The 14,464-nt window shown below is 63.6% G+C and overlaps 1 protein-coding gene across 14 annotated transcripts; it reads left to right on the top strand.

The window, feature by feature from the left end:
• Positions 1-105: 105 nt before the first annotated feature.
• Positions 106-14,446, top strand: ZNF362 (zinc finger protein 362). Of its 14 annotated transcripts, none has more exons than XM_035312796.1 (10): positions 109-834; positions 1,726-1,752; positions 1,867-1,951; positions 10,824-10,887; positions 11,083-11,329; positions 11,506-11,827; positions 11,946-12,170; positions 12,509-12,587; positions 12,773-12,931; positions 13,018-14,446. In XM_035312796.1, the coding sequence occupies exons 1-10, from the start codon at positions 333-335 to the stop codon at positions 13,132-13,134; spliced, it is 1,827 nt and encodes a 608-aa protein (XP_035168687.1). In that variant the 5' UTR covers positions 109-332; the 3' UTR covers positions 13,135-14,446. The 14 variants fall into 14 exon arrangements, with proteins under 14 accessions (XP_035168685.1, XP_035168687.1, XP_035168688.1 ...); XM_035312799.1 differs by having other exon boundaries at positions 115-756; XM_035312805.1 differs by having other exon boundaries at positions 123-739.
• The last annotated feature ends 18 nt before the right edge of the window (positions 14,447-14,464 follow it).

Raw genomic sequence — 14,464 nt, forward strand, 5'->3', positions numbered from 1 at the left:
TTTTTTCCCTCTTTTCCCCCTCCTCCTTCTCCTCTCCCGCATTCAACCCGGGTGCTTCGAAAAAAAAAAAAAAAAAACCCAAAAAAAAAAAAACCCCCCCCCCCCCCCCCCGGGGGGGCCCCCCCGGAAAACCGCCGGGGGGGGGGGGGGGGGGGCACCGCGGGGTGGGGCCGCGCCGCCGCTTTTCCTCTTTTTATCATTTTTTTTTTAATTTTTTTTTTTTTTTTTTCGCAGATCTGCAGAATATGGCGTCCCCGTCCTGTGTTAAAAATAAGCCGGGCTGCCATTTTTGTTTTTCTTTTGTCTGCGAATTTTAATAAAACTGTCTGAGAATGTGGGAGAGGCGGCGGGGCGGCGGAGGGGGCACGGAGCGGGGCCGCTCCCCTCCCTCCGCCCGGCCTTTTTGTCTGCGGCGGGGCCGGGGCTCGCCCGCAGCCCGCCCCGCCGCGGCCCCCCGCCCGCCGCCGCCGCTCCGGCTCCGCCAGGGCAGGTCGAGGATTTCAACTTCACTTAACGCCAAACTTCGCCTTTTTCGACGCTTTTTCTTGTTTTTTTTTTTTTTTTTTTTTTTTTTTTTCCGGGGGGGCGCCCCCCCGCGTGCCCCCCCCCCCCCCCCTTCCCGGGCGGCGGGGGAGGAGGAGGAGGAGGAGGAGGAGGAGGAGGAAGGGGGGGGCCGCCAGGAAAATGCCCGCTTTGCTGGATTTTCTCTTTTTCTCCCTCTGGATGGTCTAATGGAAAAGTTAATTGCAGCCGAACGTACCTATTTTTGTGCCGGTGGTGGTCGGAGAGGAGCTGTGGATGTTGCATGGGGGCTCGGCTTATTTTTTTTTTCTGGTTGCTTTTTTTTTTTTATCTCTTTTTTTTTTTTTTTTTTGCACGGGGGGGCGGGAGAAGGGGGGGGGGGGGTGGGGGTTATTTTTCTTTTTTTTTTTTTTAGCCCCCCCCCCCCCCCTTTCCTCCCTTTCCCTTCTTTTCCTATTAACCGGTTTTTGTCTCGAAAGTGGGCTGGCTGGCTGGAAGGCTTTAATGGGGGAATATTTTGCATCGCGCTTTGGCAGGAATGTGGAAGCTGCAGCCTTAGAAAGGGACCCAAATTTGCGTGGTGGTGCCTAGAGAGGTCTGTGTGTCTGTCTGGACATATATATTTAGCCTTGTGTTAGCGTGTGGATGCATATACTATTTATACATCCGTAATCTCCTGGCCACGCTGGGCCGGAGCTGGGAGCTGGAGTGGCCGCGGCTGAGCGGGGAGCAGGAGGATGCGTTTTCGCCCAGGAATGATTAATCTGCCTTTTTCTTTCTCCGAGCCGGCGGCGAGGACGCTGCCGCGGGGCAGCTCGGAGGATGCTCCTTTCTCGGCCCCGCGTCACGATTTTTCGGACAACAAGCGTGCTTTTAATCCGGCACGCGTGGGGAGGACGAGTGGGGCTTTCGCCCGCTCCTTCCAGCTGCCGGTGGCGGAGCCAGCCCAGAGGCCTTTGAAATTAAAGTGATATTTTAGAGGAGAGGTAAAAGTTTTCAGCCCCTCCCGGCGTGCAGTTTGCAGAGAGGCGGAGGGTCCGGGGCGCGGGGATGGATTTAGGCCGCGCGCTTCCAGCCAGCTCCCCGTGCCTCGGGTTCGCAGGCAGCTTCGGGGTGAAACGCGGTGACGCCGGGGCAGGACAACTCCCCCTGCCCCGCGCTGCCCGGGATAAAAACGTTGCTTTTCTTTTTGTCTACTTTCAGGAAAAACCCCACGTTCCCACGGGTTGGGTAGGTGGGAGCCGCTTCGCTTTTGTTCCTCTGCTCTGCCTCTCCCGGAGCTCGCGTGTTGGGGGCTGTCTGTGTTTTTGGGGTGTGTGAAGTTGTCCTCCTTGTCCCCCGTAGAAAAACGCCCCGCGTGCAGCACCAGTTCCCAGCTAGATCTGGAGATGGACGCGGATAAGGGGAAGCAACGCCAGTACTCTCAGAGGTGGGCATGCCGTCTTTCTCAAGGGGAACTGGAAAACGATCTGTCCGTGCGGGTCTGGGAGCGGGGGCACGTCCTGGCCCTCCCCGAGGAGCTCGGAGAGCGGGGCCCCATGGGGTGAGCCTGGGGCCGCCTGCCCGCGGGGAGGGCGCAGGGAGGGGACGGCCGCTCGCTGGACCCAGCCACCACGACGGGGACCCTGCTCACGGCGTAAGTCCGAACGCTTTGAATTTCCATTCCCAGGGCGAAAGCTGGATTTTAAATACCTGTACTTAATATGCGCAAAATGATCTTTTCTCCTTTAAAAATCCTCTTTTTTTTTACCCCCTCCCCCTTGAAAAAATGTGGATCATCGGCTGGCGGTGGAGGTGTTATGACAAGTGCATGTGTACGCAGGGGTTGTGTTGTGGGGCTGGGAGGAGGGAAACGCTTTGCTGCCTCCTCGCCTGGCCTTGGGGCAAGCCTCTGCTCGGCCGCCCGTGCCTCAGTGTCCCCAGCGGTCACAGCAGCCCTGCACACGTTCTGGGTGTCACCTGGCTGCTTGTGGGGCTCTCGGCACCCCCAAACCCCCTTACTGCAGTGCGGGGTCCGGCTGCTCAGGCCCTGTCGGAGCATGGTGGGCTGCGGGTGCTGGTTTTGGCTTGCGGGGTGCTGGGATGGCGCGCGGTCCCTTTTGGGGGTGGCCGTATCCGTGGGGACAGGGGCTGGTGGAGCAGGCAGCCCCCACCAGCTCCAGGGGCCGTTTGGGGACGTGGGTTCGGTGGTGGCACCGGCTGTGGGACTGGCTCCGCTTGGCAGCGTGGCGTGAGCATCACCCACGGGCACCGGGGTCCCGCGCAGGCCACCCCTGCCCGCCGTCCCCATTGCCCCCTTGCAGCCCCACGTCCCCTTCGGTGGCTCCCGGTGGCGTGGCTTGGCCCCGTGGAACGCTGCCTCACTGGGCTGAGCGGGTCCTGCTCGTCCTCGTGTCCCCTCTGCCCCAGGAGGTGAACACTGCTGGTGCTGGGGTTTTAACCCCAGGCTTTGGGGTCTTCTCTGCTGGCTTCCTTGGCTTGTCCTCGGGCTGGCAGCTCTCCCCTCACCTTCTGGGAGCGCTGCCCTGTGCCCTCTTGCTGCCCGTCGATGGGCTGAGACGTGGCCGTCCGATCCCGCCGGTTCCCCACGGTGGTCTCCAGTGACATGGCTTCCAACGTGAAGCGGGTCCCCTCGGCGGCTCTGCCCATCTGCTTTGCACCGATTCCTTCTTCCCTCCGGACACGGGGGGCTGCGGAAGCCCCCCAGGCTGGGAAAGTCGCCCTGGGCGGCAGAGCGGCCCTCAGGCCCCAGCGACTCCGTTTGGCCTTTGGGCGGCCGCTGTCTCCTTGCAGGGCGCGGGCTCCTCCGGGATCTGGGGCTCCCTGCTTGGCCCTGGGTGCCGCGGGCAGAAAGCGGGGCCCAGACCCCGCTCCGAGGGGCAGCCCTTGGTGCCGGGGCGCTCTCCCTGCTGCGCACCCGATGGCCCTGCGGGAGCCACGGCGCGTGCTCGGCCCCTCTGACCCAGCCTTGTGTCCGCGCACCCCTTCCCGTGGGGCCCCTTCCCGGTGCCCCCGGCCCCGCCGGCCGGCGTGGGGTTTTCTGCTCAGCCGCTCTTGGGCTTTTGTTGGTTTTGCTCGGGGAAGGAAATCTGAATGAGAAACACCAGTTACAGCCCTTCGGGGGGCGGAAACGTGGGGTTTAATTGGTTCCATCTTGGGTGAATTCTTCTGGCACACGATCCCCTGAGCCGCTCCTCTCCGAGCGAGCGCTGGATGGGGATTTCTGAGCCGCCTGCCCCAGGTTTCTTGTGGTGTTCCTGCTTCCCCGGCTCACGTTCCTTCTGCTGCCTCCGCCTTGGGGTAAATTCTTCCTGCTGAGGAAAATCCGGGCTGGGGGCTGTGGGTGCAGGGCCCACGCGGGACGGTCCCCCAGGCTGGAAGGGGAACGGAGCGTTCCCCGGCACGGGGAGCCCGCCCAGGCACGGCACGCTGGCACGGCGCGGCGGCCCCTGCGGCAGGCGGACGGCTTTGATGCTGCTTCCCGCCCGGCGGCTCTGGGCTGGGGTTTTTGCAGAGGGGCCCTTGGTTTCTCTCGAAAAACTCCTGCTCCGGGCGAATGCTGCTTGCACGCACCCTGTGGAAACGCAGGCCGGCTTCTGCCCATTGCCAGCTGCATGGGTGGAAGGACGGGGAGCCCGCGCTGCCCCTTGCTGGCCCCTTACCCTGGCAGAGATGGGCTTACAAGGGGAGAAAGGCAGTGGCCTCGTGCTTTTGGGGGAAAATGAGGCAGAGTCTGGGGCAGAGCTGGGTTCTGCTCCCACCCAGACACTGGCGCAGAATGCTGTTTGGGGGTGGGATGGCACGAGGCTGGACAGAGAGCCAGCAAAGGGATAGAGAGGAGAGGCCAAGGACGCAGGTCCACGTCCCCCGCCACGTCCCCGCGTCCCCTCCCTGCCGGTGCCTTGGAGCCCTTCTCTCTTGCCTGCCACGCCACCCCGGGCGGCGGGGGCTCGTGCTGCCCTGCGCCGGGCACCCAGCTCCCCGGTGCCACCCTGCGCTCGCTGCTCCGCTCCCAGCTTGCTGCCCGAACCGATGCTCGCTGCCCGGGGACCCTGCTTGGGAGAGCGAGGCTGCGCTGGTGGAGGGACTGGCTTTCAGCTTGGTCGATGGCACCCCGCGATACTCAGGCATGCCGGCTGCCGCTCGGGTCACCCCCGATCCCTCCCCTGCCTCCCCTCGCCCCGTTTGCCGCCCGTACCTGGTGCCAGGTCGGTTCGTGGCCGCTCGCTGGCCGTCCCGCAGCCGGCCGCAGGGGTGAAGCGGCGCTGGTACCCGGGAGCTAACCCTTCTCGCGGCGGTGCCGTGCCGCGTCCGTGAAAAGAATCTCTTGTTTCTTTTTATTTCAGCGAAGGCGAGACAGAGAGGGCTGCCAAAGTAGAGGCGTTCCCTAGAGAACTGTAGCTTGACTTAGCGGCAGTTTGGTAGGAAGTTGGAAGGCTATAGTGAGCTCCGGGGCCTGGCGCTCGTACCCACCCGTGCCATCATCTACCTCCATCAATCTGGAGCCTCATCGACACGTCTCCCCAGGCAGCTGCGGCCATCTGGCTTCTGAGGCCAGCCTGTGAGTACCAAACACGGCGTGCACCATGTCTTGTCTCTGCCGGGACACCGCCGGCCCCTCGCTGCAGCCGCCTGCGCACCCCTTCCCCTTCACGTGGCCCCGGGCCTCGCTCTGCCACGGCGCCTCTCCCTTCCCCTTGTCCCCTTCCACCCGGGCCTCTTCCCCGGCTTGCCGGCTTTTCGTGCTCTCTTCCTTCCCGGTGGGTGCAGAGGTGATTTTAGGGCAGGTGTGTAGTGGTGATGCTCCGGGTCAGGCGCTCCCCTCGGGTACCAGGCTCGCGGCTCTGGGCCGACAAGGGCGGGTTGGGGCTCAGCCTGCGGCCCCAGGCGTCCCTGGCTCCTTCGCCAGGCCTTGCTGCTCCGCACATCTGCTGCTTGCTCCTTCTGCTCCCTCTCCCAGGCGTCCCCCCGCCGTCCTTCCCCGTGCGAGAGCTCCGGCCGTGCCGCCGGCCAGCGCTGCTCTCGCGCCTGGGCCAGGACTGGTGCGGGTGGAGCCCCCTCGGGCAGCCACGACGCCTTCTTTGCCTTCGCAGCACCTCTTTCCGAGGCACACTGTCCTGTCCGCCTGCCCTGCGCCCAGCCCTGCCCTTAGGGACGCTGGGGACAACCTTCTGTGTCACAAGGGCCACGGCGGTGCCTGGGGATGGGGCACCGGTGCCCGAGGGAGGGTGCGTGGCCCCGCTCTCCTCCCCGCGTGGCACCGTGTGGCACGGCGTGGCACGCAGACCCTCTCCGTGATGTCGGGGAGCTGTTGGCTGGGTTTTTTCCTCCTGCCTGGCCCAAAAAAAACCCCGAGGGGGCAAGAGAGCCCTGACGCGACCCTCGGCTGCAGACATCCCCGTGGGCAGCCCGGTGTGTCCTGCAGAGCCGGGGGGAGACGTGCTGCAGTATTCCCCACCCTTCATAATTTCCATTTTAATGGATTTTTTTTTTCTGCTGTGTGTCAGCTTCCATTTTTCATAGTTAGCTGAGAATATAGAAAAAGGGAGTTTATATATTTTTTCCATCTGCTTTATATCCCCTCCAGCCCCCTCCCCCAGCTCTCAGCTCAGCCCGTGCCACTCCAGCCCTGGGAGAGGGGGAGCGGTCCCTCTGCTCCAGATGAAATGCTGCACAATTTATGAAATTAAGTTGGGACAGGAGTAGGGATTGGTTTGGCACGACAACTGTTTCTTTCCTCTTTATTCTGGTCAGGTTTGTAGAGCTGCAAACATGGTTTTGACTATTAGAGCAGCCTCATTATTTAATAAGCCCTTCTCAGGTGGGGAGGCAGGGAGGGGCTCGGGCAGTATTCGTGCTTTCCTCCCCGTGGCTGCTTTAGGTTGCGCTGGGGTCTTTCATTTTTTGAGCAAATGCAAGTTGGACTTGCAAAACAAAGGGAGAAAGAAGCTAGTTGTTGGTGAGCCACCCTGCAACGAGAGCGTGAAGAGCACAGGGCGCTCGGCGGAGAGGCTGGTTCCTGGCAGATTCCCCGCCAGATTTACAGCTCAGCGATGGGACGGGACCAGGGACAAGGGACCAGGGACCAGGGACAGATCCTGGCTCCGCTCGAGGCTTTTGGGGCAGTGCTGGGTGGGTTTCCACAGCCCCTCCTGAGCTCCTCATGCTCACGGCTTTCCGCGTGTCGGACAGCACGACTCCGGTACCGGCGGGGAGGGGGTGACCTGGGGTGACCAACAGGCCACAGGCCGCGTCTGTGCTTGAAGCAGAGGTGCCCAGAGCCACGAGTGCCCTTCTCCCCGGGGAGGCCGGATCCATCCGACCGGAGCGTTCAGCGTCGGGTCCCTGCGGCAGGATGAGGCCTGTCTGCCCCGGTTTGTGCAGCTCCCGGCTTGGCCTGAGCCACGCGGGGCTGTGCAGGGACTGTCGGGGGCCACGCGGGCGGTCTGAGCGCTCGCGGTGCGGCCGTGGCTTCGCGTGGTGCGTGCAGAGCCCCCAGCTCCGGCGGAGCCCGCTCTGAGCACGCCGTCAGGATGGGCGAGGGGCGGGCGGGAAGGACGGAGGCCACAGGGCACCTGCTGCGAGGACAGAGGAGCAGCTCCCTGGGTCGGCTCCAAAAAACCTTTTCTAATCATAGCTCCGGCTTCCTGTTTTCCCGCTCCAGCCCGGCGAGGATCGAAGGGGCATTTCAGCTTCCCACGCCGCGGGGTGGCCGCTGGCCGCGCCGTGATGGTGCGGTTTGAGCCGGGGGAGCTGGCCCGTGGCTGTGCCGGGGTGCTTGGCTGCGGCGGGGGAACACGGGGCCTCCCTGCCTGCCCGCTGCCCTCTTTCCTTCCTGCCTTCATCACGAGGGTTTTTCCCTGCCACAACGTCCTCTTTTGGCCCGGTCTTTCCTCGCGCTGGCTGCTCTCCGCCCGCGCGGCGGTGCCCAGGGCGCCTGCCGGGCTGCCGACGTTCCCCCGTCCTGGGGACACCAGAGTCCCCTGCGTGTCCCGCGCGGCGATGTGTGTAACCCACGGGTTACCTTCTTGAACAGCTGCAGCACTTCGCTTTGTGTTTCTGCAGACGTGGCACGGGGCAGGGCTGCCGGTCCCTCTGCGTGCCCTGTGCACGGCTCTGCCTGCGCAGACGAGAGGGGTAAACCTGGAAACGGACAGGATACGCAGAAATCACGTTCAGGGACATTGCGAGCATCCGGTCTGCTTTGGTCCGGGGTGCCCTGACCTGCCAGAGTGCGGAGTGAGCTGGGACGTCCTGCTCAGGGCTCGTCACGAGCAGCTCCCGTCCCGGCTCCAGGTCCCTGGGGACGCCCTGCCTGGGAGGGAAGCGGGGCCGGGGAGCAGGAGCTGGGGTGGGGGCACCTCAGTGAAAGTGCGCTGGGGTGAGTGGCGTGGGGAGTGGGCTCGTGGCAATGTCAGCACGGGGTGCCCGGGGGATGCTGAGGGCGTCCCTGTGGAAGCAGACGAAGGATGTGAGAGGGGAGGGATGTGAGAGGGAGGCACGTGCCGGTGTTCCCGAGGCAGGTTTTGGAGGTATGGCGTGTCGGTTCCCGATGCAGGTCCACCTTCGCTTGAAGTGTTTGCCTTAAAAAGCCAAAATCTGGTGTGTGGGCAGCTGGAAGGAAGGCAGAACGCAGCGGTTTGAGGCAGGGAAGGAAATTTCCACGCAAACCCAGCCGGGATGCTGTGGTGCCCAGGCAGTCGCCGAGCCCGGTCCGTGGCTTTACGGCCCCGCAGGGTCTGTGGGCCTGGACCCGTCTGCGGCTCCCAGCCCCTTGTGCTCGCTGGCAGGCGGTTTCTGCCCGCCTGGAGCTTGGCGTCACATCCCCGCCAGCCAGTTCCTCTCCCCGTTCCCGCTGCCGCACTTCCTTTGCTACGGGCAGACGCATTTCCCCAGCCCTGCGGCCGGCGGGGACGTGGCCGTGCCCTGGGCTGACCCGTCACCGATGCATCTCGCGCCTCGGCCCCGTGCCGGCACCTCTCCGGGGCAGGGTGCGCCGGCGAGGCGGGCGGGTGGGAGCGGGTGGGCGCTCGCTGCCTTCGGCACGGTGCTTTGCCGGGAGGCTGGGGGTGGTGGAGGGACAGCCCTCGGTGCTGCGAGGCTAAAGCTGCTGCTGCCGGGCAGGTCTGCGCTCCCGCGAGGTGCAGCGCGGGGCCTGGGCGCTGCGGCTCCGCATCGAGAGGGATGTTGGGTCTGTGCCTCAGTTTCCCCAGCCGGTCCTGCCCTCCTTCCCAGCCATGCTCAGGGGGGAGCCTGCGTCCGCCTCGTGCCCCCTTCGTGCCACCTGCAGACGTCTGGAGACACCCTTTGCCCTGGGACAGGGGCTGCGGTGCCACCACGGCCCCGGCCGTAGATTTTGAGGTGCATTAATGTGACAGACGGGCAGCGGGCGAGCGAGGCCGGGTCACAGCCACATGCCACCATCCCAGCAGGGACCTCGCCTCTCCTGCCCTGTGTGGGCATCGTTCTGGTGCGCTCAGAGCTCCTGGCCCTCCCCTGGGGGCTCGCAGCCTCTCGCGAAGCACTCAGAGGCCGCTGCTGGCCCCAGGGATGCTTGCGGGGCCGGGGTCTGTGTCGGTCTGGTTTCTCCCTGCCGCAGGATCCCGGCTGTGGCCTGGTTTCTATTCCAAATGGAGGTCACCTCCCAGCAGCTTCCTCACCTGGCGAGCTGGGGAAGGTGCTGAGCAGGCTCCGGTCGCACGTTAAGGTCTCCGTTCCTGTGCGGCCGATCAGTCCGGGCTCCCCTGGCCGTTGCGCACAGACGTGAGGGTTTTTGTGGTTGCTCCAAGCTTGGGGTGCAAACAAAATACCCGTGCGTGGTGTGTCTGACAACAGCACGGGCTTCGTTTATCATCGTTTGATATCTGGGAGAGGAATCGGCACGCTCAGATCCTGCGAGAGGCTGTGTGTCCCCTCGGCTGTCCCCGGGGAGCCCTCCTTTGCGTTTCACCGGGGCCTCTTAAACGCTTACCCCTAAGCATGCCCCTGCCGAGGTCTGCTGGGCTGGTTCCATGTCTGTTTATGTCAGGCCGTTACGTTGTTGTCATTTTCTTGCCGTCCCCATTCAGATGTTTTCTATTAACCAAAGATGGATTTAGAATTAATTTTTCCGAAGCGTTTAGCGTCCCTATAAATCTCCCGGCCCCACTGCAGCGGGGCTTTCCAGGAGCAAGCGCTGAGCTGCTTATGGCTGTTGTAGGTCATTTTGCTTGGGCTGGGGTTTGGTTTATTTTCAGCCTGGGCTGGGCTTTGGGTCTGATGCCACCACTGTCGTGTGTGCGCCTTGCTCCGTGTCCCGTGCCCACACCAAAGCTGCATCCCGTCCACCTCTGGCACTTGCAACCCCTCCTTGAGGCCCCAGGGGAGCAGCCCTAATACCTCCAGTGCTTGAGGGATCTGGGGCCTCGCCAGGAGGCATTACAAGCCTGTAATGTGCTCAACCCTTTGATTCCCTCTTCTCTGCCAAACCGCACCCTGCATCCCTGCGCCCGCCTGCTTGCTGCTGCTGGGGGGTCTCGGAGGCAGGCGGGTGCCCGGGGCTGCCCTGACCCTGCAGGAATTTGCAGCTGCGAGGACGCCGGTGAGGTCGCAGCCGCGCAAACAGACCCTGCCTGTTCCCTGCCCTTCTTACAGCCGCGGCATTGCCACCCGCAGTGCTTCGCAGCTCCCCCGGCCCTCGCCAAGCTTCACCCCAAGGCGAGCTGTGTCCCTGCTGCCCCTGCTCTGCGTGGGCACCAGGGCTTTGTGGGCAGCGCTGCGGGAGCCCCAGCAGGTGCCCGGTGGCCACCAACATGGCCAGATTTTGCCTGGGAGCGTTCTGGTGTGCCCACTCATCCCCTGGCAATGTGCTCTGCGTGGCAAACGAGCTGCCCCGGAGCTGGTGGCCCGGGGTTCCCGCTCCACTCCCTTCTCCCCGCTTCATCTTCTCCTTGAAGGCTTTTCTAGGAAACCGTCGCCTGGAAATCACATTGTGATCAGACGTGCTCCTAAAAGAGCCTCTCGCAGCGTGGTGGTGTGGCTTAGTGCTCGCGGAGCGCGCGTGCTCGCAGAGATGCTTCTCTGGGGATCTGGGGGTTCGCCGGCCTCGTGCCGCTGTTTGGGCGGCTTGAGTCCCGTGGCAAATTGCAATGCTGGGGAGGGGTGCAGAGCCTGGGGGCTCCTTCTCCCCGGGGAGGCCGGCGGGTGAATGCTGTTGGGTCAGGAAGGGCCAGACCCGTCCCCTGCCCGCACAGCCCCGCGGGAGGTGGGAAGGAGCCGTGCTGGCTGCTGCCGCCCCGTAACGCGCCCGTCTCTCCCCGCAGGATGGCGGAGCCTCGCTTCAACAACCCCTACTTCTGGCCGCCTCCCCCCACCATGCCCAGCCAGGTAGGACCCCCGCAGCGCCGAGCCTCGGGATGGGTTTTTGGGGAGGAGGGAGGACAGATGAGCGTGGGGACGTGGGAGGGGGTGGACAGGTTGGGGTACGCCTGGGGAAGGCCCGTTAGAGCCGGTTCTGTGCTTGGCCCTGGGGGCCCCGGCTCCTTCACCCTTCGCCTTCTCTCTGCCCTGTTCCCCTGGCAGCTGGACAACCTCGTCCTGATCAACAAAATCAAGGAGCAGCTGATGGCAGAAAAGATCCGGCCCCCACACCTGCCCCCCACCTCCGTGGCCTCCCAGCAGCCCCTCCTGGTGCCCCCCTCACCCGCCGAGAGCAGCCAGTCCATCATGTCCCTCCCCAAGCTGCAGCAGGTCCCGGGCCTGCACCCGCAAGCTGTCCCCCAGCCCGACGTGGCCCTGCACGCTCGGCCGGCCACCAGCACCGTCACAGGTACCCGCACGGGCGTCAGTGGCCCCCAGCAGCACAGGAGGGGCTCGAGGAATTGGGGGGTCCCCGTTTTGGGACCCCGCTGTCTGTAGGGATGCTCGGACCCAGTGGGTCGTGAGAGAAGGGAGCGGGGTGGGCAGGGTGCACGACGTTAACGCCTGCCGTTCTTTGCCTGCCAGGGTTGGGGCTGGCCTCCCGCGCGCCCACGGTCAGCACCTCTGAGTCCAGCACGGGCACGGGCACCACCACCCCTTCCACCCCCACCTCCACCAGCCAGAGCCGCCTCATCGCCTCCTCGCCCACCCTTATCTCAGGAATCACCAGCCCGCCCCTCCTCGACTCCATAAAGACAATCCAGGGCCACAGCTTGCTGGGGGCACCCAAGACGGAGCGGGGCCGCAAGAAGATCAAGGCGGAAAACCCTTCGGGGCCGCCCGTCCTCGTGGTTCCCTACCCCATCCTGGCCTCGGGGGAGACCGCCAAAGAGGGGAAGACGTACAGGTAGGCACCACCCGCTGGGAGCCGGGGCGCCCGGCCGTGCCGCAGACCTGGGGTGCAGCAGAGGGGCCCGGCACGGCGTCCCGCCCCAGCCCGGCACCTGCGGCGCTCTCCCCTCCAGGTGTAAGGTCTGCCCCTTGACGTTCTTCACCAAGTCGGAGATGCAGATCCACTCCAAGTCGCACACAGAGGCCAAGCCCCACAAGTGCCCCCACTGCTCCAAATCTTTCGCCAATGCCTCTTACCTGGCCCAGCACCTGCGCATCCACCTGGGCGTGAAGCCCTACCACTGCTCGTACTGCGAGAAGTCCTTCCGCCAGCTGTCCCACCTCCAGCAGCACACCAGGTGACAGCACGGCATCCCTGAGGGGCTGGGGAGGTCCGCATGGGGCTTGGGGGGTCCCTTCAGCCCATTTTTCCCTGGTGGGGTTGGGTGTGCACTCGGCATGTGCTACCTGCCTCATCTCCACCTCCCTGATCAGCACCCCACCTTCCTCATCCCTAGCTGCAGCCTCCAACCCCCCTGCCCGTCCTTCAAGTCCTTGGGTTAAGCCCTAGGGTCTCGGGGTGAGGGTGGCGGGGCGCCCTGGCTTTGCAGGGGGTGAGGGTGGCGGGAGCTTCCCAGCCTTGCTGGGGGCGGCAGCTTGACTCGTCCCCCTCCTGTTACACCTGTCTCCGGCACAGAATTCACACCGGTGACAGACCCTACAAGTGCCCTCACCCCGGCTGCGAAAAGGCGTTCACACAACTCTCCAACCTCCAGGTCAGCACCCTGGGGACATCGCGGGAGGGGGGACGGAGCCCTGAACAGTCCCCCCGGGGACTGAACCACGGGGAGGGCTCAGAGCAGGGAGCACTGCTGCGGGGCTGGGACCCGATGCCTGTGGCTGCTGGGGCTCTCCTGGCCCCCTGGCCCCGTAACTCTTCCTCATGCCCACTGTTCTGCAGTCTCACCAGCGACAGCACAACAAGGACAAGCCCTACAAGTGCCCGAACTGCTACCGGGCATACACGGACTCGGCCTCGCTGCAGATCCACCTCTCGGCGCATGCCATCAAGCACGCCAAGGCTTACTGCTGCAGCATGTGTGGTCGCGCCTATACCTCGGTGAGCGGGGCCGTGGGGAGCACTGGGGGGGGAGTTGGGGCACAGACCCCCGACTTTGCCGCTCACCCTCTCCCTCTGCCTTGCAGGAGACCTATTTGATGAAGCACATGTCCAAACATACCGTGGTGGAGCACCTCGTGAGCCAGCACTCACCTCAAAGGACGGAGTCCCCCGGCATCCCCGTGCGAATCTCGCTCATCTAAGCAGGCTCTGCCCGCTGGCCGCCCTCCCTCCTGGCTCCGCTGCCGTCTGGGGGCCCTGCGGAGGCCGTGGTGCCACGTCTGGACCCCCCGCTCTGCACCCCCCTGCCCGCCCAGCGGCCCTGGCAGCTTGGCGGGGAGCCGGCGGATGCGGCCACGCTTTGGAAACGCGCCCGGGCCCCCACGCCCCCAGCCCGGCCCCTGGGGCTGCAGGTTTGGTGACATCCAAAGACGGTTTCAGAGCACTTTGAATCTCTGCGTTTTTTTGGGGGTGCGGGGGGTCTTCTCCTTCGGTTAGTCCCTGCCCTGTCTCCTCTCATTTTGGATACAAATATATATATATATTTATTGGCCAAGAAGTTGGTGCTGCTAAAACAGAAAAGGAAATAAGACACAAAACGAACCGCGGACCAAGCTGAGCGCCGGACGGCGAACAGGGGCTCGGGCCCCCTGCCGCGGCCTCTTCCTCCCCTGGACTTTCCGTCGGAGCCGTGGCTGGCGAGGGGAGCGGGCAGGACATGGCCGGGCAGGCGCAGCAGCAGGACGGGCACCGCAGCGGCCGCTGCCTCCTTGGGACGCTTCAGTTGGTTTTGGTTTTATTTTTAATGATGTTTTCCCCTCTGGGCTCTCTCCTCCCACGCTGGACTCCGTCGCCGGGAGCAGGAGAGGGAAGCGCCGGCCGCCGGCGGACACTGGGTGCGGGGCTGCGTGGCTTTGGGGCGAAGCCGGCGGGGGGAGCCCCGCGCCTCCGCTGCCCCCGGGGGCTGGATGCGGCCCCCGCTCCGCAGGGTGCCGAAGGCAGCGGGAGGGCATCGCTTTGCCTTGCGCCGGCCCCAGGCGCGTGTACATAGCCCCTTGTATAGAGCCGGGGGGGCTCTGCTCCCTGCGGAGAGACTCGACAGAAACTCATCTATATTATGTACTCTTTGGTTCCGTTTTGGATATTAACTGTGTTATTTTTTTATACACTTTTTAAGCCTTAACTCATTGTTTTGCCAGGGTGTTTATTACCTTCTGTTTATTAATTTGAGTTCCCGCAGCCTTTTTCCCCCATCCCGTGTCCATCCTGCCTCTGGTTCCTTGTTTCCGACTCGATGTTGTACGATACTCAATATTGTAATCTTTTTTGTCAGCATGTTAATACTGTGTAAATATGCCTCTTATACACACTGTTAACACCCCCCCTCCCTCCCCCTGCCCTGTTTTGGGGCTTTTTTTATTTTCCTCGATGGAAATCCAGGCCACACGTCCCTAGAGCTAGTTATTACCTTATTAAAAAAGGAAAAAAAAAAAAAAGTGGGAAAAAAAAAGTAAAGAGAAAACTAAAAAAAAA

Source organism: Oxyura jamaicensis (assembly GCF_011077185.1).
Source record: "Oxyura jamaicensis isolate SHBP4307 breed ruddy duck chromosome 21 unlocalized genomic scaffold, BPBGC_Ojam_1.0 oxy21_random_OJ72909, whole genome shotgun sequence".
Taxonomy (NCBI): domain Eukaryota; kingdom Metazoa; phylum Chordata; class Aves; order Anseriformes; family Anatidae; genus Oxyura; species Oxyura jamaicensis.